The 25,355-nt window shown below is 45.1% G+C and overlaps 1 protein-coding gene across 1 annotated transcript in view; it reads right to left on the reverse strand.

Moving 5' to 3' along the window:
- Positions 1-13,452, reverse strand: part of MAN1C1 (mannosidase alpha class 1C member 1) — a 129,375-nt gene extending 115,923 nt beyond the window's left edge. The window contains exon 1 of the mRNA XM_082231641.1: positions 10,689-13,452. Coding sequence (XP_082087767.1) covers positions 10,689-11,312 — 624 coding nt within the window. The 5' untranslated portion in view covers positions 11,313-13,452. The remainder of the gene's footprint in view (positions 1-10,688) is intronic.
- Between the last annotated feature and the right edge of the window lie 11,903 nt (positions 13,453-25,355).

Consider the following 25,355-nt stretch of genomic DNA (forward strand, 5'->3'; position numbering starts at 1 on the left):
TGCAAAACAGTCTGGGTTAGGGAAGGCTACTCTAGAGGTAAGGAGTAGGACTGAACAGTTATTTGAGTTTGGACCTGCATAGAATGGAATAGTCTTTTTAAACTAAGACCAGCCCAGCTTCACATGGATGAAATCACAGCTTGAAATGGGATGACAGAGAATCAATAACTTCTTGACCCACCTGTCTTTCATCCTGTGAAATGTTACTGTGCACATCACAGGCAGATCATCATTTCTGGTGACCAGGGCTCATGTTTCCAAAGAGAAACAGTGACACAAGATAACCAGGAAGAGTGCTTAGCTGACACACTGAAATTCTTTGTTTGGAACTTTGGAAGCGGGGAAGAGAAAAGCCTTAGGCAAATCACCGCTTCTGGGGCAGAATGAATTCAAAGAGTTGTTGCAAGGGTCAGCTAGATAAATACATAAAAGGCTTCTGAATATTGAAATGCTGTGTAAATCAATGGAAATGAGCATATGAAGTTCTCTTATGCCAATTCAAACTATTGGACCGTGTGGCCTAGTGTTTGACAGCTCTCCAGGTCTGATGGACACAACTTCTGCTCCCTATGATCCTTTATTGGAGTTGCCAGGGATTGAGTATGTGAATTCTTTGTGCATTCTATGACAAAGTACATCTCCTCTCCTTGATGTTCTGAAATTTCACCAGGTATGGTCCACAGCCTTTCAAACAGAGCTGCATGATTATAAGGGCCAGAAACTTGTTTTAAGGAAGGAAGGAAGGAAGGAAGGAGAAAGGGAGGGAGGGAGGGAGGGAAACATACCCAGAAGCTGAATTCTGATATTGCCATTTCTACACAACTCTGACTCTCCTACTACGTTAAAATCATGGCTACAATATATTCACTTTTAATAAACATTAACAGCTGTCTTTATTGAACTGCAGCTTGTAGCCCCCTATGGTTTATCATTTGTGCAGTTGTGGACCATTACAGTGGTGCCCCGCAAGACAAATGCCTCGCAAGACGGAAAACTCGCTAGACGAAAGGGTTTTCTATTTTTTGAGCTGCTTCGCAAGACGAATTTCCCTATGGGCTTGCTTCGCAAGACGAAAACGTCTTGCAAGTTTGTTTCCTTTTTCTTAACACCTTTAATACAGTTGCGACTTGACTTCGAGGAGCAACTCATAGAACGCAGTGTGGTAGCCTTTTTTGAGGTTTTTGAAGACTTTGGTGATTTTTGAAGCTTTTCCAAAACTTCTTTTAAACTTTTAAAACTTTTTTGGGAGGTTTTTGGATTTTGGGTTGGGGTGTTTGGAATTCAAGGACTTGGTGTTGGGGAGGGGTTTACAAGAATCTGGAAGCTTGTGTGTTTTATTTTCTGCATTTTTATGATTTTCTGTGACCATTGGGCCACTCTGCTGTTTTTTTTAAAAAAAATCTGGATTTGAATTGCTGTGTGGTGGGCGGCTGGAGGAACAGTTGAGGAGGGGGTTCTTCAGCAAGAAGCAAAGAGTGGAAGAGGAACCTTCTTCGAGTTGTCCCCCAGAGTCTTAGAAAATGTACTGTACACTTGGTTGATTTTTAAATGTTTTTCTGTCATGTTTAGAAACTTAATTTATTGTTCCTTTTTGAAATGCTCTTTACAGTATGTGTGACTTTAAAAGAGCACTTAATAAACTCTTGTTGTACCAAATTTGGCTTTGTTTGGACGTTTTTTGACCATAGGAACGCATTAATTGAATTTCAATGCATTCCTATGGGATTTCGTGCTTCGCAAGATGAAAAATTCGCTAGACGAAAAAACTCGCGGAACGAATTAATTTCGTCTTGCGAGGCACCACTGCATGTGCAAACCAATGTACAGAAAGTTTCCCCAAAAGCAACTTTCCAAATTAATAAAGTGCAAAGTACCCCCTCCTGTGGCCAAATACGAAGCCCAGGAATTGCACTGGCAAATTGTATTCCAGGGAACTTGGGGGTCCTTGAAAGTTTATCAAAGCTCCTCAGTGATGTTATAACATTCCTCAAAGACTCCTTGCTACCTCTGCCAATCTTTCTTGGCAATTTGCAGCAGAAGGAGACCATTACTTATGTTCTGTATTGCACACTGATCAGCAGACCAATAGCAAGGCACAACAGAACTGCCCAGATCCCCGCACGAACAGAGCACAGAGCACATCAGAACCCTGCACAATACACTGGCAGGTGCTCAGGGATTCCTCAACTGGCAAATCAACATAGAAGTGTTTGGCACAGAGCAAGTTCCCTGAAAGCAAAAGCTTCAACAATCACTGCCAATAGCATGCCAGCTGCGGAGCCCCTAATAGGACATGCACACAAGAACTCTACAACCTTTGCTGATGGTACACTGCACTCCTCACATCAAAACTAGACAAAAGTGTATTGAAAAGTGCAAAAGATCTCCAGAACTCGTTAGTGTCCAGGCTGATAGAAGACCAAGAGTATAGGAGTGGGACCCTACAGGGACATTCCCCAGAAAGCCACTGCATGAATAATTTTTTTGGGCAATGAGCCATGTTAAAGAAGCTGACTCTGAGTAACAGCTTTATTCTTTAAAAGAACCAAAGCTCAACAGGCACAATGCTTACAGGATTAATTTTCCTCAGAGAGAGAAAGGCTCTTCGTTCACATACACCTATTCCATATATCAGGTGTGAGGTACTTCTGGCTCTCCAGATGTTGCTGAACTACAACTTCCACCATCCCTGGCCATCAGGTATTCTCACTAGGGCTGATGGGAGTTGTTGTGGTTCAGCAACTTCTGGAGATCCAAAGGCTCCACATGCCAGCCATACATGGAAGTCAAGTGGACCTATCTGTAAAAGGGCTGCCACTACTGAGAAAGTCCTACATCTTGTTGTTGTTGTTGTTTAGTCGTGTCCGACTCTTCGTGACCCCATGGACCAGAGCACGCCAGGCACTCCTGTTTTCCATTGCCTCCCGCAGCTTGGTCAGACTCATGTTTGTCGCTTCAAGAACACTGTCCAACCATCTCATCCTCTGTCGTCCCCTTCTCCTTGTGCCCTCCATCTTTCCCAACATCAGGGTCTTTTCCAGGGAGTCTTCTCTTCTCATGAGGTGGCCAAAGTATTGGAGCCTCAGCTTCATGATCTGTCCTTCCAGTGAGCACTCAGGGCTAATTTCCTTAAGAATGGATAGGTTTTATCTTCTTGCAGTCCATGGGACTCTCAAGAGTCTCCTCCAGCACCATAATTCAAAAGCACCAATCTACATCTTGTAACCATCTGCAAATGTTTCAGGAGGCAGAGGACACTTTACAGCAGGCCATCTTCTGGGAATGCTAGAGGGAGGAGGCTGTCTGAAACCTGGAGCTAGCCTATCTGGAGCCTATTTCTACAACCATTTACTCCAAGTTAAATACGACTCCAACTCACCTCATCCTCAGATTGGTTACATTTTCAATGTAACCAATCTGAGGGGGGGGGGTAGTCAATAAACACCAGAATGTTTAAGGGCTCTCAATTCCACTTTCTTTCTTTTGAGAGACAAGATTTCATGACAAGTCCAATAATTATTTTTTATGAATAAACTGAATGGCCCAACTGTTGTCCCTGGAATTCCTTGAACTTATCAAGTTGACAAACACCTGAACCCTTCCCTAAATCAGTATAGGAATGAGTGGCCCAAGAGCATTAAACAGTGCTGTGGTTGTTTAACCCATTATCCAGCAGCAAACCTAGGCTTAGAACTAAATGTAAACACAGCAAGAAGCAGCAGATAATCCCAAAGACATAAACTACCTGGGACCCAAATATCTGAAAGATACTTCCCAGTATTATCTCAGGTCCTATTATCAGCAGGAGAGGCCCTATTAATCGTGCCACTGATCTGAGACAGGGCCTTCTTGGTAGCGGTTCCCTGTTTGTAGAATGCCCTCCCTGGTAAGGTACCTCTGTATTCTTCATTAATTACTTTCACAAGGAAGTTAAACACATTCCTGTTCACCCAGGCATTTGAGAGTGAAAGAAGCTGTTCCTGTCAACCTTGAAAAGAAAAGTTGTGAGGATATGTGACTGTTTTTACATGTTTTTAGATCTTATTATTGTTTTTAAACGCTTTAAATGGGTTTTTATTATATTTTAAATTGTCCTGCTTGGCAGTTGACCACCCTGAGTTCCTGTGGGAAGAAGGGAAGATAGAAATTTTATTTTTAAAAAATTATTTTAAAAAATTAATTAATAAAATAAAATTTCTATATGGTACACATTAGTAAATTCTGACTTGTCAACATGCACACCCAACTTTAAATATACATGTAAACATTTCAGGGGCATTAAAAAAAAAGATAAAAGAATGCGAAGCATTGCTAACTTGCATTTGAAAATGTTCCTGATTCATTACTACCCTCTCCTTGTTCTGATTTTTTAATTCTATTAAAGGAATTATCTGGAAATTAAAGTCACAAACCAATTCATTGCACAAGAACTTCTGGCAAAAGCATTTTCATGTGTCTATTGCCTAAGAAACAACTTACACAGTATTTTGACATGCCATCCAACAAATCTCAGTGTCTTCTCAGCAACTCCCTAAAATTGCATCATACTAATAAATCAACAGCTGCTATCTATCCTAAAGGTTGACACAGAGCTCTGTCGCCTTCTCTTTCCTGCAAAGATTTTCACTATTTTTTAATACATTTTTATCTTTACCCCAATGATCCATTTCCTTCCTCTAGTCCTTACAATTGCTGAAAACTCAACTTTTTATCTTTAACTAGCCTCTTTTCCTGTTTTGCACAGTTACCTCCCTAGTCCAATAGCTGAAAAGATGACAAATGAAGTTCTTTAAAAACAACATGCAGGACTTTTACTTAATTTTTTACTTTAAAATACGCAAGTATTTTACATTGAATTTGAGTACATGATGTATCTGAAAATTAGGTAAGTGTTAAGAATTCAAACACAACTCAGCAAAAGCTTTTCTGATTCAGAAGGCTTTTCAGGAACAACCAATTGATATGCTTGTTTTTATATTGAACATTTGCTGCTGTTTTCCTATTTTCTTGCTTAGAACTGGGATGTGATGTGCTCTAACCTGTTTTACTGGATTTTTTAAATTGTAAGCCACTAAAGGATCTGGTTAAAACCAGAATGATAGAATAGAGATATTTGGAGATTATTTAAAATACCACAGTCCTATTAATTAACCCATACATTATTTGAATGTATCCAGAATATAGCATTTTTGTTGTTGTTTAGTCGTTTAGTCGTGTCCGACTCTTTGTGACCCCATGGACCAGAGCACGCCAGGCACTCCTGTCTTCCACTGCCTTCCACAGAATATAGCATATGTTACACCAAATTCTGTTACCGCAGCAGAGTCATTACAGATGTAACAATCAGGTCAGTTTCCAGGACAGAAGCTGCTTCTTTGTCCCCACTAGAAATCTTCCCAAAGGGTTGTGAGGCCACAGGGTTAGCTATAGCTTCCAATCCTGGGGGGCTATCCAGATGAATTTGCCTGGATCTGGGGCAGGGAAGACATCAACTTTAGACCTGTACTCAGCGAGTCACACCTGTAGGCAACTTCTGTACAACCAAGATTACTTCTGATCTGCTCCTATGCTACAATAACTTGAAAAGAAAACACAACTAGCCCCTACTTCCTTTCTTTTTTCTGGTGGGAAAAAGAGATGCAACACTTTCTACAAGTAGGATTCACATTCTGCCCCCATCCGCAAAAGAAACCAAGGCTGCCTTTTCCCTTCAAGAAATGGCCACATGCAAACACCCCAGAAGCATCTCCAGTTTTCAAGCCTGTGTTAAGGCTGTACTGAATATACATCAGCTACAGGTTTTCTGCAACAAAATGTACTAACAAAAGGGAGAAAGGGAATAAAAATGAGCTACTTGGAAAGAACGGGGGTGGGGATCCATTTCTTCATTAACACTGCTTTCAAAGCTACCTCTTAACAGACAGCAATGTAGGCCCTTCAACGTTAGGTGCCAAGTAATCACAGATGCAGAGATGCCAGCTCTTCTGAATCAGGTGACGCACTTTTGCAGCCTTGCATAGATTACTCTTAATTTATGGAGAAATAATCATGTTGGACATGATTGTACATTAGAGATTGCTAGAGGTGCATGCTTAGGGAAAATTCACACGTAGCCTTGGTTTCATGATTCAAGTGCCACTAACTTAGAGATGCTTTACTCATTTATTCAACCGGCTTGTATGTGCTGCCTTGTATAAAGCAATGCTACTGTGGTTAAGAGAAACTCTTGTACCAGCATGCTCTAGGCCGCAGAAGCTTGCAATGCAGCAAGAAACAAATGAGAAGCCTTAACTCCCAAGTGTCAAAGAAACCCAGGCGGCAGGGAGGGGGGCAGCAGTCCTCTCTCAATTCCCTGCTGCTAACAACAGTCCAACAGGCAGGCAGAGCTAATCTCAACTATGCCTGGGACTGTAAGGAAAAACGAGCACCCCGGGTGCATTTTGTCTGGTTGCCTGGCAGAGAAATTAGAATTTTATTGTTAGTGCACTGCTTTCTCTGCAAGACTTGATCGAAAAGCTCAGAATCAGAAATAATATTTTATATTGTATATTTTTAAAAAATAAATAAAAAGGTGTGTTGCGACCATGATTTGTCACCATGGATTTTGTTCTACTACATTTAGACTTTCCTCCCTGTTCAAAGATGTTTGATGGAGGAACTGATCCAGAGAATTAATGCTCGCACCATTTCATCTCTGTGCTTTATGAATTAGCATCTGTTGCCAACCTCAGGTTTGCTCCAAGCCAGCGGAGCCAAAGGATCCCAAGTGCTGCACTGAATCTATAGCTTGTTGGTTAACTAGGTCACCCTTTTGCAAAGCTGCTAGCCAGTCCTTTATGCATGCAATGCTGGCACTGGGCCAAATCTCTGTCCTCAGTTACACGTGTGAAACCCACCGTGACAAGCGAGATTGTTCGGAGTCCAACACAGACACATGGTAGAATCTGGTCTATTATTCTCCTTGTGTCTCATCAAATGCTGGGTGCCAACATACTGTACAAAGGAAGAGAGGCCGCACTGGGTCAAACACAAGTGCTTCCCACAGGCTTTTATCTATGTCTGTTCTGTTGCCTATAACACTGGGAATCGAAGGTTGCTTTGACCAGAAATGGCATGCACCTTCGTGGGTGGACATGTGCCAAAATGAAATTTCCTTTTGAAAAATGGGTTTTGCCACAAATACAGGTTCTCACCGATGGTCAAGTTCAGGGCCAGGTGTGTCCCCCGCCCCAGTTCAAAGGAGCTAGCAAGACAATTCTGACTTTTCCTACATGTGCACTACAGCTGTGTGTCCTACCTTTGGCAGAGGTGCAAACAGTTCATCCCAGCCCTCTGCACGCTAGCTGAGGAGTGGAAGTCCACTGATCTCCTCCCTAATGTGAGTCGTACCAGCAGCATTATTTTTGTTACAAGAAAGCAAGAGGAGAAAGGGGTAAAGGTAGGAAGATGTGCAGTCAAAAACAAAATGAAATACAGGAATGGGTCCCATGTGGCAAGCTGTGGTTAATGATGAGTCCAAGGTCTGAAAAGGTTGAAACAGGTCTTAGAGAGGCTGATGTAATCTAATCGTTAGGCAAAAGGTTCACTTTGGACTTGGGATGACCTTCTGGGCCTCTTCACCCTATCTATTTCAAACACTTCATCAAGTTTTGGTTTCATGCATCTCAATTGACCAAACTTCCACCATTTCCCAAGAGCCATTTCAATTTCTACAGTGTTTTTCCCCGAAGACCCAACCAGAGAGTCTCTTCACTCAGTTTGATCTTATTGTGTCCTGCTACCAGCTTATTAGAATTCCTTCATATATGCTCTATGGGAAAGCAAAGAGGAGAGGTGAAGGGAACATGTGCTTTCAAAGGGCCGAGTGCTAAGTTAGCTCCAGAAAAGGCATCTCAATCTGGTATTGAAGAGAAGGAAGTATAAGTAGATGGGTGGCAGAAGCAGGGATAGATAAAACCACAAGAAAGGTATTTGGAAAGCCAGAATGATTAGTAGAAAAAATGCAATACAAGTAAGAATAATAGGGGAATGTTGGTGAAACACACACAGGGATCCTAGTGAAACATGAACTGAAGGAGGACCAAACCAATATAACAGACTAGCTACAGCTGTATCCAGATAACTTTTCAAAAAGTCTGATAATATATATACTGGGCAAGTATCTCTATTTTAACTGCTTCTGTCATGCTAATTTCTGGTTAAATAGGTTTAGCAGGCTTTTGTTGAGTTTCAAAAGCCTCTTTCACCAGAAACAAATAACAGAATTAAAAAAGACGTGTGTGCACCATAAGCTCTACTATATTACATGAAAAACTGTTATTGTACACAAGACAGCATGAGATAACAAAGAATTGACAGGTGACACTGTAAGAAAAAATACAAAAATGAGCAGCAACGTTGAGGGGGCTCACTAACTAAAGGTGAGAAGGGATTAGTTCATATTGTGTATTAATATGGTGCATGAAGTTTTGAAATGAGGGTAGGAAAACAAAAAGCAAAATATGAGAGTGCATTTTTATGTACCACACTCACATATGACATATGATGCATTGTGTAACATATGGGAATTATATTTATTTATTCTTTATATGCCACACTTCTAGTGCTTACACATCACTCAGCTTCAACAATATACTTATTATTATGCAACATCTGCATTCTTTATCATACGTATACAACACAAACAATATGTACACTACTGTAGTCAATTCCTAGAAACAAAATATATTATTGTAAAAAGGTTTGGCTTGAGGTTGCAAAAATTTGAGGTTGTGTGTTTAATATTATGTATATATAACACTGTATCATGAAAAAGAATGTGTAATGGAAAACACTGGGGTAATGAACGCTGGGAGCAGGGGGGGATAAGGGGAAGTGAAGAAAGTAATTAAGTCTGTACAGTATCCTAAACACACTTACTGGGGTGTAAGCTTTATTAAATATTGTGGCACTTACTTCTAAGCATGCACAAGGGCTGGTACTGCAGGGCTACACTCTTATGCAGGGTTACAGGGAGAAAATCCCAGAGTGGTGGGGCTTACTTGTGAGTAAACATGCATAGGAGCAGCTAAAAGGGAGCATTAAGAAGAGACAAATTGAGAAGGCATGGAAGAGTAATTGAAAAAGCCATTGAGAGCAAAAATGGAAGGTAAGTCAGAAAAAGAGAAAGAGTGGTTAAGTGGAAACATGAGGGGGGAGGAATGAAGGGTAGTGTATGAGAGGAATAAGACAGTCAAGAAATGCTGAATGAAAGGAAGGAATTGGGAACATGGAAAAGGTGAGTGGACAAAAGGAATATTAATGGGCAGTTAACAGAAGCCTAAAGAGGCAATGGGGTGAAAGGCATAACCCAAGGAAGGGGGTGATGATGATGAGAAAAGCACAATACTCAAGATATGATGCAGATGTTTACTTATCACTCAACATGCCTTTTGCAAGACACTTCACAATTTTAACAGCTATGCATTACAACCCCATGTTGCACACACTCTCTAGAACCTGTAGTCTTCAACATGTTTTAAATCACATACATCACAGAAACACACTGCACAGAGCTTCAGAGATCCCCAGCTTTTCAGCATACATCTTCATGGTTGAAAAACCAGTGTGTGTCCCCACTTCAAAGATGATGGCATTAGCAGACCAACAGACACAACACAGGTCTGCAGCGCATTACCTGTTAAAGTCACATCTGAAGTTGTTCCAAGTTATATGCTTTACAGCACAATATGCTTTACACACATCCCTCCAAGTTTTAATGGGGCTTACTTACTCCCCAGATAAGTGGATTTAAGACAGCAGTCTCAAGCCAGTCTGTTGTTCCCACCCTTTCAACACATGCTTATGAGGCAAAGTGAGGAACTCTAATCCATGTAAACACTTGTGAAGACAGCAACTTAATACAGTAGTAACAATTCCAGATTAATTCTGAATGCACTCAAAAGATATGAGGGGAGCTGTGGAGAGGTAACCAAAGGGGTGGAATGTATTTGAGCCAGGGTTCAGCCCTGCAACCTATTTCCAGTGTGCAAAAGGTGCAGCCCTGACGGAAAACCATACCTCTGAACATAGTCAGAAAGCCATTTCTGACATCAACTATACAGGATTCAAAAGCAGAGCTTCCACACCAAAGGAATTGTTTCATCCCTGTCTATGGCAAGGGTAGCCAACATGGTGCTCTCAAGGGGTGGAAGACTTCAATTCTCATCAGCCTCAGCCAGCATGACCAATGGTCAGGGACGATGGGAGTTGTAATTTTACAGCACCATACTGACTACCCTCATCTATCACACATTTTACAACACTGGTCTTCAACTGGTGGGTCACTGCCAGGTCCAAGGGGGGGGGGTCACAAGGGGAGCAGTACCACCATGATAATAGATGGGGAAAGATTAAGAAATGGGCCCCCATGGGCATGCTTGGGTGAAAAGTGGGCCCTGGGTCTGAAAAGGTTGAAGATACCTGATTTAGAGCACTTAGGCTCTTTGGGGCAGGGACCTGTCATTTCTCAGGCACTCTGCTAAAAGAACCGTTCCCATTGATAGCATCTTAATTAATGAAGTAGTGAACAGAAATTTAATTCAGAAGGCGGCAAAACCTGAGGAAAGCCATGGGAGGAAAAAGATGCCAAGAGAAAGCGTGTGTTTGTGTGTGCAGAGGGGGAGATGGAGAAGCGCCTCCTCACTCACCTCCTTGAGCTTCAGGCGCCGGACTCGGTTCTCGGGGTCCTCGGTGCCGCCTTTCCTCCTTCCCAGCACCGGGTGGCGGAGGCTGCGGCGGAAGACCTCGTAGTCGAAGCGGAACGGGGCTCTCGTCTGCCGGAGCGGGGCCGCGCTGCCGGTGCCGCTTCCCGCTCCCGCCGCCTTCTTCTCCCCGGGCGGCACCTGGCGGTGGAGCGGGTTGAGGCGCTCTCGGCGGGAGGAAGTGGCGGCGGCGGCTTCCATCACCGCCGCCGCCTGCGCGGGGGGGAGTTTGGGGTCCCTGAGGCGACGAGGCGGCGGCAGGGCGGCGGCGGCGTTGGGCGGGCTGGGGGCGGCATGGCGGCGGCCAGGGTCGGCCCCGGGCGGCGGTGGCGGCGGCGACGTGAGGCTGCGGAGCCCGTCCAAGTCCCCGCCCGCGTCACCGGCGCCCCCTCGGCGGGGCAAGAAGAGGCGCTTGAAGCGGGAAGAGTCCGGCAGCAGGAAGAGGGCCCCGAAGCAGAGCGTGAGCAGGCCCGAGAGGAAGAGCAGGAAGAGGAACTTCTGCGGCAGCCGCAGACCCAGCGCCGACGGCGGCCAGCCCGGCATGCCCGGCAGCTTCCGCAGCAGCAGCATGGGCGCTCCGCAAGGCCCGGCACCAGCGGCGGCGAAGCCACCCCGGATCGAAGCTACCGGACCCGGCGCGAGGAGGCTGCGAGGGCGGCGGCGGCGGCGGCAGCAGCAGCAACCCCAGCGGGGCGTCAGACAGGCGACCCCAGCAACCTGCCGGGCGGGATCAAAGGGCGGGTGGTTGGGATCAGCTGTCTCAGAGGAGAGGAGAGAGCTATATGCTTAATAAAAATGCGCGCCCTGCTCCGTTGAGTGGATCCATCCAGAGACTTAAAAAATAAAAATCCCGGTTGTAAAAATAATAATTATAATAAAGGGTGGTGGTGCAGAAGTATGAAAACGCGCGCTTCTCCCGAGCTAGAGTTAAAAATTGGCTTTCTTCGAGAAAGGACACGTGTCTCAGTCTAGACTAGACACTCCAGGAACAGAGACAGAGAGGGACCCACCCGGGCGCGCTTCTTTGCCACCGTCCCACTCTGCTTTGCAGCCCTTGTCCCTAAGAGAAGTTGCAGCAGCTGCTCCGGGTTGCTCTTCCAGCCGGGCAAGAAGTTGAGGAGTTGCTTGACGAGATGCTCAGCGGAGAGACACGCAGGGAGAGATAAGCAGCCTCCTCTTCCTGCCTGCCCTCCTGCCGCCTCTTCGCGCACACGCTTGTAAGAGGAGTTCCCCCTTCTGGCACGAAGGCTACGGCCGAGGCATCGCTGCCTCCTTGGGGGTCCTGAGACAGCAGATGGAGGCAGCCCTGGCCAGACAGAAAGGGAGGGGTACCTGGCGGATCTTTCTTTTTCTTTCCCTTTACTTCGTCCACGCCTTGCTCCCTCCTTGCTTACTGCTGCTGCTATTAAGCACCAGGGGTGCTGTTCTCTGTCTGGTTCAGGGGCAGATCCGGATGGGTGATGGGTTCATGATGCAGCATTTCTGCAGGGAAAGGAGCGGGAGCTTGGCGCGCTCTGCACAAGGGAGCTGTTGCGCACGGGGGGCGCGATCGGCTGGTCCCAAGCGCGGCGTTGTCTGCAAGCCCCCCTCCGTCCTTCTCCTCTCTCCATCCACTTCAGCCCGGCCTCTCTCGCTCGCTCTTTTCCCGGACGGACTCACCATCAGCTTTCGTCTGTTGCAAGCCGCATCCTCGAGGCTTCCCAGATCGGGTTCTTCTGGCAATAATCGGCCGGCTGTTTAGGGAAAAGCCGAACGTTCATCTCCTCCTCCTCCCTCCAAAAAGAAAAAAAGAAAAGGGGAGGATCTACAAGGCCAGAGGAGGGGTTTGGATGGGGCGGAGGGACTAAAAGAAAAAGGGGGGAATCAAACTACTGTATCGCTAATATCCCTCTTGCTTGTCTCTAGGTAAGACTTCGTGGGAATCTCCTTCTTAGCTTGCAAGCAAATGCACCTAATGCAGAGTAATTTCTTTTTTAAAATAAACGTCGTCGGGTAGCTGTTTGCTTGCTTTCTTCTCTTTTTATGACCATCTGGCAAACTGCATCCCGACTTTCGTGGCTCCTCCTTCCTTCTCCTCCTCCCCAGAGAAGAAACGATTCACAACTTTTTCTTCCTTGTTCATTGGATGAAAGCAACTGTCTCTTTAAAAAAAAAAAGCCTCGAGAGAATACACTAGAGATCCACAGCTCTAATCGGAGATCCACACTTCGGTTTGAGAAAGCTAGAGGGTGGGAGGGAAATTGTGCATTTCATTATTGGGCTGGGCGGACAGTTGGTTGCCTGAGCTCCCAGCCCCAGACTCTCTCTCGATCCTTCAGGCACTGAAGTCTCTGAAATCGCTGCCTCCCTTCTGGTCTTGCTATTGTCTGGGCACAGATGTTGGGAAAGCGGAGAGAAAAGGCTGCTTCTGCCTTTGCTCGCTTCTCGCTGCCAATGGGTCTAAGTGCCCACTAAATAAGGCTGCTGCCAGGCGAGCTCCCCAGAGGCAGCGGGCCTCTCTCGCGCTTCCCATCCAAGAATTACAGGTTCTGTACCTCCCTCCTCCTAACTGCACCAGGCTCATCAAACGCAATTACAGCCCTGCCGAAGCGGCTGCCAGTTCGCATCTTTCCTGGAGATCCAAACAGCGCTGCTGCCCAGCCTTGGACTGCACTTACTGCTGCCCCCTCCGCAGCTCGGCTCTTACTGCGACAGCAGCAGCTCCTGCTCCAGCCGGCCCCGCCTCCTTCGGTCCGGCCCCGCCTCCGCGCGTGGGCCCCGCCTGGCTCGCACACCCTCCCCCTCGCAGGCCACGCCCCCTCCCAGCGGTTGATGTTCCCCTCGAGAGGAAGAGAGAACGCGCGCGTCGCCGCCGCTGCCTAGTTTTGGCGCGCGCCTCTCCCCCTCTTCCCGCCTCCCCTCCCACTATTGGACCGGTATGCGTGGCTACTCTCCGACTGATTGGCGCACCAGGACTATCGCTCAGGCACGAGCTCCCTCTCGTTATTGTTTACCACAGCGGCCGGCTGGAGCTTCTCCGCCTCGTACGCTATTGGTTGGCAAGCTCTTCCCGTTCTGATTGGCTTGAGATGCTTCAGATCGTTGGAGAGGGCGGCGGAGCGTTACGCGGGGGTGGGAGCGGGTGGATGGCCGTCTTGTGAAGGAGGCAGACACGTGTCGGGGCGTTCCTCTCTTTTTTTCATGTAAGAGCCGCATAGCTAATAAATACAGCAGAGTCTGGTTTCACCTTAAAGGCTCACACATGTCCTGTGGGATACGATTTCCAGAACTAGAGTCCATTTCCTCCCAGTCCACAACAGCTAATTATGTCGCAATGCATCTTCTCGGAAACGTGTTTAATAAAATGGTTTGGATTAAAAATCAATTTCTCAATATGCCGCGCTGGCAACGCCAGTTTGAGGCTAGCTGGGGTTGTTGCACTATTTGCAGATCAGTTTTGTGATTCTGCTGAAGCATTCTTATATTACACATGCTGTTCTTAATGGTAAAAAATTCCCACATAGAACCAATTGGGTTGTGCATGATTTGGTTTTGGAGGGTCACATAAAAAGAAGTGAAAACCTGCAGGCAGTGGCGTAGCGTGGAGGGTGCAGGGGGGGCTGGCCGCACCGGGCGCAACATCTGGGGGTTAGGGTTAGGGGGCGCAAATCCACGGGTTAGGGGGCGCAAATTACTTGCCTTGCCCCGGGTGCTGACAACCCACACTACGCCACTGCCTGCAGCTGCTGTCATCAACTGTTTATTAGTGGACTGAATCAGGGATAGCCAACGCTGGGCCCTCCAGGTCTTATGGGTCTACAACTCAGACACCATCTGACCTGCTCCAGCCAGACTGTCCCCTCCTCCCCCACAGGGTCCACAGACACCATATGCTCTGGGGGGGGGGGGAGGCAGCCAGCCACAGACAACATCAGGGTCTGCTGCTGGACTGCCCCTCCCCTAACTTTAAATGTTATATCATTTGTTTTAGTCCTCTAAAATTGTAAACTGCTTCAGCAGAAAGGTGGATAACCTCTGCTTTACATACTTCAAACTGTCTGCTCTTTTTAAGGAAGATGTTCATCCGTATATCTACATGACATTTCTTTGTCTGGAATAGGGTAAACTTTCTAAGAGAATTTGGGCAGACATTCCCTCAAGTACACTATTATAGGTACAATGCTGCTGCTTCCATTGCATTTTCTCATCCATGTTTGGGGAGGGGATGTCATTCATTGCTTTGGGTTGCACTGCCATCAATATGTTGATGACATACACAAACATGTGACACCACTTTTGCACCACTTGCCTTGGCTACCAGACCATTTAAAAGTGCTGGTACTAACCTCTCAGACCCTAAACATTTTGGGACAGGACTACCTATAAAACTGTTTGCACCCATATTACCCTGTCCGATGGTCTAAGATCTGCATCTGAGGTCCAGCTTACATGCTCTAAGGTTAAATTGATTAGCTTGGTGAGGCCACAATACAGGCCTTTTTGGTGGTAGTCACAGGGTTGTGGAAATGAGTTGTAGAACTCATTTCCAGTTAAAATTCATTTGGCTCCTTCAGCTCTGGCATTTAAACAGGTATTAAAACTTATCCTTTTTAATATTGCCTTTGCTTAAGAAAATTTTGGTCATCAAATCCAGTACAGTGGTACCTCGGGTTACAGACGCTTCAGGTTACAGACTCCGCTAACCCAGAAATAGTACCTCGGGTTAAGAACTTTGCTTCAGGATGAGAACAGAAATTGCGTGGCAGCAGCGGGAGCCCCATTAGCTAAAGTGGTACCTCAGGTTAAGAACAGTTTCAGGTTAAGAACGGACCTCCAGAACGAATTGAGTTCTTAACCCAAGGTACCACTGTATCTGTTATGCATCTATTTGACTAAATCTGCTCAGTGCCTTGTAGTGTCCCTGAGCTTCTGCTGTTCTATTTCTCTCTATGCATCATTTTGTGAGGGACTGGACCTGAAAAGTGACTAATACAGAAATGGGATAAAATAAGCAAACGTATGATCTTCAGCTGGTGGATTGGGACCCAGTACTGATCTAAAAAGCTGCAACAGCAGAGGCATCCTCAGTGCATGTTTGGACTAAAGGCTGGTCCCAGATCGGAAAAGGTTGACAATTACTAATTCTAACAATGGAATATTTTATATTTACAGCCTGCTTTTACTCTGAGGAATTCAAACCTCAGAGCAACTTGTAGCTTGACAACCTTGTGAGACAGGGAGAGAAAGAGTTAAGACCAACTGCAGGTTTGAAGGACAACTTTGGCAAAGTATTCTCTCCTGGGGTCCCTCCTACATCAATGGGCCCCTCCCAGCAGGCTTATTAAGGTGGTAGCAGCAGTAGACAGCAGAAGAAGAAGAAGAGTTTGGATTTGATATCCCGCCTTTCACTCCCCTTCAGGAGTCTCAAAGCGGCTAACAATCTCCTTTCCCTTCCTCCCCCACAACAAACACTCTGTGAGGTGAGTGGGGCTGAGAGACTTCAAAGAAGTGTGACTGGCCCAAGGCCACCCAGCAGCTGCATGTGGAGGAGCGGAGACGCGAACCCGGTTACCCAGATTACGTGACTACCGCTCTTAACCACTACACCACACTGGCTCTATGCAGTATGATCTGCACCAGAAAACCCGGAACTGCCTGTCACTTTAATTTCTTCCTATGCTCTGACTTGTTGCCCAGAGGTACTGTGGAAATTCAAATAGGAGGCAGCTTCCAAATCCAGCTTCCCAACAGAAGGAGCCTGAGCCAGCACCAGTGGTGGAAATTCCCAGGGTCCTGGAGCATTTAAGGATGTTGGGTGCTGATGCCAGCTTGGGGAAGAGTTGTTTTTTCTTTAATACAGTGGTACCTTGGTTTAAGAACAGCTTAGTTTATGAACAACTTAGATTAAGAACGCTTCAAACCTGGAAATAGGTGTTTTGGTTTGTGAACTTTGCCTTGGAATAAGAACATGTTTCACTTCCTGTTGAGTGTGTTCCATTTGTAAATTGAGTCCCCTGCTGCTATGGAAAAGCATGCCTTGGTTTAAGAATGCTTTGGTTTAAGAATGGACTTCCGGAACGGATTAAGTTCGTAAACCAAGGTACCACTGTGCACCCATTCTCCTGCAGTTCGGACAATCTATTTCTTGAGCATCCATCCTGATTTGATTGCACAAAGCTTATGCAGAGGTAAGATTATGCCCTGCCTTTACGAGCATTTGTTCTGATTTGCATATAAGGAGTTTATATTACAATGAGCACTCACCCTACATTTATCCTGATTTGCTTGCAGGGTGTTCATACATTGTGTTATTCAGTCAGTCAGTCATTCCACACTTTCCAATGCATTACTCCATCACTTTCCTAACTGCAAATAATGCTTGTTTGTTTTTTAAGTGGATTGCTTCTGCTAGGGCAACAGAGCACTTGAATCCACTTTAATAACGCAAACCTAAATTTCCTGGCATGCACTTGAATCCATCTTGCAAAATATTAACATTTAGGAGGTGCCCCCAGTGAACTCTGTGACTGAGCTGGAATTAGCAGGATTTTCCCACTGGAACCTAGTAGTGCTGGATGGAACCAGATATTTAAGGCAAAAATAAGATAGATGCAAACTATCTGATTCTCAAGATAAAACAACCAGATACTGCAGATTATCATTTGTTTGCAGAGCTGAAGAACAAAACACACCTGAGTCCATGAATGGAAGAGAAGAGACTCCATGAAAAACGAAGGGAGATGTACACAAGAGCTGCACCTACAATGAAGACATCTAAAGGATGTAAAAAATAAGATATTCCATTTTTAAGGTAGATCACTGGCCTCAAGGATAAATACCTAATTACATTAAAAGCAAGCAAATTAGAATGGGGAGGTGTAACACAGAAAACCAAGCCTCCCCTCTATTGTTGTAATTCAATCAAGGCTGGATCTATGAAAAACTGATAAGATAAACTGGAAAGGACAGTTAGAAAGCCAAGGTGTAATTACAGAGAGAGTGGAATCTTCTTGTATTATGAGGTCTATTTTTAGCAGGACCGGAAGAAATAATTTCAAAGAAAGTAGTTTTTATAGCCATAAGAAAAACTGAATTTAATATCTACTGTTATAGGAAAAAGCCAGGAGAGGGAAGAGACATGCAATTGTTATGGACAGAACTGGAGGCATAAAAAAACCTTTTCACAGGGTAATTAAGTTTATTTGTAAATCCTCCAGCTTGTCTTGTAAAGGCAGGCCTGGTCCTTCTGGCGAAGACACTTCCATCTCCTCTGCAGTAGCCATTCAAATCCATGTCATGTGAACCTCTGGCATATAGTGAGGTAATGAGAAGCATGAAATTGTGCCTTCTGGATGCACACATATGGGACAAAAATGTCTGTAGTCTTTCCAGGCAGTCTTATCCACTTGGCACATGTGATCATGAGAGGCTGCCTCATGAAATCTGGAAGGATCTGGATGGATTCTATTGGATGTTTCTATTAATGCTTATACGTTTTGTGATGATGTTAGTAATAGGGTGCTGTGTTAAGGAGATTGGGAGAGGGGCTTAACAAGTTAGTGTAATTGGACACAAAAGTTTTTTGGGTATATAATATGTTTGATCATTTACATAAATGTATATGTTATTAATGAAGAAAATACATTTGTCATCTATTTGCTACTATTCACAATCATGTATTTTTATGAGAAAAAATAATTAGGTATCCATAGGTTATAGACAATGCTGTTCCTACTCAGAGTAGACCCACTGAAGTGGTATTTATACCTCACCTTTTCCCTATGAATAATAGGTTCATTAATTTCAATGTGTCTACAGTACTTTGAGTAGAACTAAGGTGGCTATAACTCCATCCTTGAAGACCTAGTCTTTTTATTATAAATTATTGTTATTTTATTATCAATCACCTTTTATCAATGTATTTTAAATAGACATTTAAATAAATTTGTATTCTTGCAAATCAACTTTATTTTAAGCATTTGTTTTGTTGCACAGAACAGCTTGAATTCTAAGTGAAATCTAGGGATCTGTCGTGAGACCTTAGAATTTCAATTTCATTTTCTCCCTATGAAGAGGAGCTCATACAATCTCTATCACCACCCCCACCCCGCTTCTCTTTCTTCACATATTTATTAGTTCAACAGGCCAAAACCAAATTTGCAGCTGGCTTTAAAAAAAACAACCCACCTTGTCACTTCTCTTAGCTGGGAATTCTGCAGAAATTAGACAAAGAGCTTTGCTGTTGTTTTATTTTATTTATTTTGGCGACAAGCTGAAGATGCCTTGAATATGATAAAGGGGTTGAATGGCTCAGCACAGTATCCCTTCTCCCTCTTTCCACAGAAATCAAACACCAACCAGGCAAAAAATGTAGAAGAAGAACTAAGCAGTAGAAGAACTAAGAGGTGTCTTGGGAAAGTTACATCCAGGCAACCAGTGAAATAGTTTTTTTCACTCCTTTATAGCTCTGCAATAAAGAGCATTTGGGAAGGAAGCTGAATCAGATGCACCTCAGAAGGCTGGATACCTCAGTTTATCGGTTTCCATCGTGGAAACAGTCTAGTCTCCATTTTTCGAGGGGTCCAGGGGCAGCCATTTTGGCACTTGAGGCAAAACGCCCCAGGGCCACCCATACAATGCAGAGGGGGACATGGGGCTCTGAAATGGCTCCCCCTTTTTGAGTCTCCCGCACCCAGCAGTGAGGCTTTTGCAGGGGCTTTTCCTTAAGGATCTAAGACTATACATCTTCAAATAAGAACACAAGCTACAGTTCTTAAGAGTGGTTTAACAGTCAATCCCTCTTCCTGGGGAAATCTGGAAATGGTAGTTCTATGGGGGGAATAGGGGTCTCCTAACATCTCCTAATGAAGGGACAGAATGCCCAAATCCTGCCTGAAATCACCCCCGCCTTCAATAATCACCCCAGGCCTCAAAACTGTCCAGAATTCCTTTTGTCTTCTAAAAATCCAAAGAGCTTTTCTCTGCTCTCCTCTGCTGTATCACAAGATGCTGTGCATAGGCAAAATGTTACTTTTAAAGGCAAATGAATAGGCTCTGTTCATAGCAGGCCTGGGAAATGAATCTTATCTCATTCGGTTGCAACATCTTGGACATGCTGAACCACCAGGGCTCCTCGACCCACCCCCTCGGCTTCTCATTCCCCCTTTCCTGGGAAGAGTCCAATAGTCCCAAGACAGCTTTCTGTTCATGCTCAGAGGAACTCATGGGGCAGGACTCCTGAGGGAGGAGAAAAGGGGGAGGGAACTGGAAAGGGGTATATATGCTTGTGCACATGACTGTGAACTTTGTGCATGCTTTTTGTGACTTATCACAATTGCACCTTCTACCAGTTCATGGATGGTAGAAATAAAACCTTTTTCTCCGAAACTATTCCTTGAGTGTCTGTTGACTCCCACTTCCCTTTCCCGGGCGCAATATTTTTCCCACTCGAGGGCAAAGCCTCATAAGGCTACACTAGCAACTTTAACAAACAGTTTCCAAGCACCTTTGTGGAGAAGTCATGCCTTTTTAAAGTAGTATGTATATGAATGCTTGAAATACATGCAACCAAATACATGTTTTAATAAACAACACAACAGACATTTTGCAGTTAAAAAACAGACAGGGAAATGCAATGAAAATTGTGAGATGAATGATTCATTGGGAGATGTGTAAACACCATGCAAACAGATCAAGATGAACACTCATTGTTTAACCTCCCCACAAACAAATCAGAACAAATGCTCAGTAAAGACTGGACATAGTCAAATCTCTAGGTAAGCTTTGTGCAACCAAATCAGGAGGAATGCTCAATAAACAGATTGTCCAGAGGGGCCCTTTGTCTTGATCTCCTGTTCTGCTGCCCAGTAGTGAAAAAGCAAGGTGAGCTGTGTTTTCAAATACTATTTTTTTTTATCTCTACAGTCCCTGGGCTTCTCAGCCTGGAAAGGCAGCCTCTGCCACATGAGGCAGCTAAAGCTGTCCTCTTCGGTGGCAACCCATTTTTTCCCTCTCCTCTTTCCCCGCTGGAGTGGTTAAGAGAACATTACATCGCCTTGCAGGGGCCATAATGAAAATTTGAGTCCTGTCACACACTAAATAAAATAGCAAAAACTGACAACTCACGGTCTGGATCTGAAACGGATCATTGCTTGCAGGGACTAGCATAAACCATAAGCCCTCTGAGGCAAGTAATGAAAACAGAGGAGCACTTTTCATCTTTGGCCAAAACATAAAACACAGTGGAAAGGATTCTATCTTTGTCTTCTCCCCACCACCCCACCCTGGCTACCCGCCTCAAAATGTTAGCAAAAATGGGAACGGAAGCTTTTGTTTCACATGGCTCTGACAGGATAATTCAGAGGTGGGGAACCTTTTTCAGCCTGAGGGCCACATTTCTTTCTGAGTGAACTTCCAGGGGGCACAGGGGTGTGTTTGGCAAGAGCCAAATGTGGAAGGGGCAACCTTTGTGACTTAAACTTTGGACACAAGGCTACAGCCCAGCCACACGAAAGCTGAAGCTCGCTGCATACACCACCCCTTCCCTCCAGGCAAGCAACAGGCATTATCACAGTTTTTCAAGGACACATTTCAGCCAGGTAAAAGTACTCAAGGAGAGTGTGAAGCAGGCCCAGTGAGTAGCATGGCTTGGGAGGCATCCTGAGGGCCAGATAGAGAGACCCCGGAGGGCCACCTTCAGCCCCTGAGCAGAGGGTTCCCATCCCTGCAATAAATGATTCCAGGCAGTTTTGATCAGGGTGGGAGGTGTGATCCAGAATGAGTGCCCCTCTGGAGAGGATGCCATAGACTTGTGAGGGAAATGGCTGGACCACAGAAGTGTGCTCTGAAGACTACAAAGCTGAAGGGAAGCACACTTTTAGTGGTGGCAGCATCTGGGCAAGGCTTTGGGGCAGATGTCTAGTGCCCCACTCATTACAACAAGGAGAGCGGCCCCAAATGTTAGCTTACCACATTTTGAAGTCATGTACATTAGCATAAAAAGCAGGTCCCCCTGCAAGACCATACACACCATGCATTTAAAGTGTCCTCTCAAGAATACTGGGAACTGTGGTTTATGTTTCACAGAGCTAAGATTCCCAGCTCCCTTCACAAACCACATTTCCCAGGAGTACTGGGGGAGGGAGAATGTGCTTGTATAGTGCATACGCAGCCTAAATCCAGACTAAAATTGCTCAGCTGCACCACTGCACACTCTGACCTCTGGGAACCAAGGGTCACTGCCTCTCAGGAAGAGCATCCTGGAAAGGGGAAGACAAGCCGCTTGCTTTCCTCTTTCCTTCCCTTCAGATTCCTTTTTCCATTTGCATGGTGTCTATGAGATTATGAGCCAGTCAGCAAGGATTGCCCAATGTTTTCATCTCTCTTCAGCATGCAGGAAATGTTAGTTCCTCTCCTGAGTCGCACCACAACCTCTTGAGGAAACTCCTGGGTAGGCTCATTAACTGTTATCGTTAAACTTGTAAGTAATAATAATTATTAATGTGGCTACCCAGCAGCTTCCCCAGGAGGTAGGTCATAAGAACGTAAGAGCCCTGCTGGATCAGACCAAAGGCTCGTCTAGACCAGCTGCCTGTTCTCACAATAGCCAACCAGATGCCTGTGGGAAGCCCAAAAGGAGACGATGCAGCAGCACTCTCTCTGCTCCTGGTTTATAAAACTGTGCATGGCATGGAAAAGGTGGATAAAGAAAGGGTTTTCTCTCTCTCTCATAACACCAGATCTTGGGGACATCCAGTGAAGCTGAATGTTGGCAAGTTCAGGACAGACAAAAGAAAGAACTGTACTGTATTTCTTCACTCACGGCATATATGGTTAAACTGTGGAACTTGCTCCCACAGTGACAGCCACCAATCCAGATGGCTTTAAAAGAGGACTTTGACAAATTCATGGAGGACAAAGCTATCGGTGGCTACTAGCTATGATGGCTATGTTCTACCTCTTTTGTCAGAGGTTGTATGTCTCTGAATGCCAGCTGCTGGGAATTGCAGGTAGGCAGAGTTGCTGTTGCACTCAGGTCCTGCTTGTGGGCTTCTCACGGGAATCTGGTAGGCCACTGTGAGAACAGGATGCTGGACTAGAGTGGCCATTGGATGGATTCAGCAGGCTCTTATGTTCTTATGCTCTTATCTGAAGGCATGTGGTCTCTGATTCTGGAGGTAATATAAATTACTAGCAGCCATTGATCACTTTATCCTCCCTGAATTTGTCGACGCCCCTTTTCAGTGCAGAGGCAGGCAGACATTGGGCCCCCCACTTGGCAGAATAATCAGGAGGGCCCCCTAAACACAGTAGGTAGCTGACTTACCACATACTGAAGTAAGCAAAGCAATAACCTTTATCATCTAAGAGAAGGGGAGGGAAAGACCATTAAGCCCAAATTACCAAACAGCACCACAGTATATGAGAACAGGACTTCTGTTCAGGCCTTGCCACGAAGTTGGTGAGTGGGCTTTTGTTTTGTTTTTTAATGCTCCCTTGGTTTTGTGCAAATGCAGCAATCTTATTCCTGATGCGCAGAAAGAAACAGAGGTTGAACCTGCCAGCATGCTATTCTCTATGGAGTTGTTTTCCTTTCCTTTACCTCAAAGGGTGAACCTAGGACAATGATAAAAACTTGAAGCTGCAGCTGAGGGACTCTTGTGAATTGCCTGTCAGACTCAGTTCCTGAGGAATTCATGGCAGAAGGAAAGATGCTGTAGGAACACCAAAAGCAAGTCTCCTAGTTGCTGTCAGGCCAGGAAGCAAACCTGACTCCCTAAGCTTTTATGGTGGCCTTGTCTACACTTTGCTTGTCCCGTGCCTGGAAAGCACAAGTTGATAAGTTTTCTGATTGTCCTGAGCTTTCCCTGGAGATACCAGCTCTTTAACACTAAACTGGAAGAAATATCCATCCATAGAAAAATGGATTGATGCTTGCTCCTATTCAACAGAAATAGCAGGTTTCCCTGGGGGAAGCAGTGAGGCAAGTGGAAGTCTGGATGAGCCTGATGATAGAAGTGCCTCACCTCACTTGTTCTGGCCTACAAGTGTGCAGTAATGCTTCCTTGGCTGGTTTGAGACAAACCTGGCCTTAGCAGCTATGGTGACACAGAGCCCAGTACTGTACTCTGCCAGGATTCTCTATGGTTGCAGAGCTGGTTGTTGCTTTATCCCTGCAGGGAACATAGTGGACTTTTGAACTGGCCTCATGTTGCATCCGACCACTGGTCCAACTAGCTCAGTAACCTCTCCACTGAATGGAAGCAGCTCTTCATGGTCTGGGACAGGGGACATTCCCAGCCTTCCCTGGAGATGCCGGGGACTCAGCCTGGGACCTCATGCATGCAAGATACGTGCTCTACCGCTGAGTATTTATTTGTTCATTCGTATTTATTTTATTACATTTCTAATCTACCTTTTCTCTAAGGAGCTCAAGGTAACACAGATGGTGCGGCTCCTCCCAGTTTTTCATCTTCACAACAACCCTATGAGGTCAGTTAGGCTGAGAGACTGTGACTGGCCTAAGGTCACCAAATCAACTTGACGGCTGAGTGAGGATTTGAATGCCTGCTGTCTCAGTTCTTTAACAACCACACTATGTTTTAATATGTAATATTATTTTATAATGGATATTTCTATGCTGCTGGCTTCATTTTTATTTTTGTGTGTGAACTTGATTTAACATCTGATTGCATTGGTATTTTTAGTATATGTTTTATGTACCGGTACATCTCTTAGAGGTTATGTAAATTAGGTAAAATAAAATAAATCTGAGCGCGTCAAATTGTCAGTAAGGGATTGCAATCTGTTGGTCACCGGTCCAAAACAGACAGAGGATTCAGAGCCTGAAAAGTTATATCCCTGCTAAGTGAAGACAGAGGATGCAGGTGAAGTCCTCAACTCTACTTTGCAGCCAGATTCACATCACATAGAAAGTGCAAAAATGAGGGTGGTCCCTAATGAGGGACAAGAGTCCACTCGCAGTATAGAAAATCCCTCAATTGTGCCTAAGTGCAATTGGAAACAATCTTTCAGAGAGGAAAATATATCTCTTTGCCCTCTAGGCAACTAAATTAATTTCCCTTTAACCTTAATAGCTCTTAGATATGCAAAATAAAGGCCACTTCAGTACTGGAAAAAAAGAAATAAGAAAACTTTACATATCCCCACAACTTCGCCAGTGCAGTCAAGGTGCCCAAATGATTTCTGAAAACAATGATGAAATGGTTTGCTCCGTGGTTGGAAAACGCCCTGTTGGAGTGCTAAATGCTTGGCTCTTCTCACGGGACCACTAAGCCTTGGCTAAACACATTTGTCATCTTTACAGTAATTCCATCTGCAGGGCAGTGCAGGGCAACGGGTATCCTTTGGGCAATTATGTTAAGATGGATATACAGCTTCCAGGCCATTTTGCAGGCACCAGACAGATATCATCACACTCTTTTTCTCCAGTGATCTCGAACTGCCAGAATATCGATTAGGTTAAATGCTTCTGACATTTTGTGTGCCTACTGCATACGTCTGGGCAAGAAATGGAGGGCTCATGAACTCCCAAGACTCCCAGTGCACGCTGAGCAAAAACTGCTTCAATGAAGCCAACATTGCAGCATCAAGGGGCAGCAAGTAGCAGAGGTT

Source organism: Podarcis vaucheri (genome assembly GCF_965113315.1).
Source record: "Podarcis vaucheri genome assembly, chromosome: 7".
Classification (NCBI taxonomy): Eukaryota; Metazoa; Chordata; class Lepidosauria; order Squamata; family Lacertidae; genus Podarcis; species Podarcis vaucheri.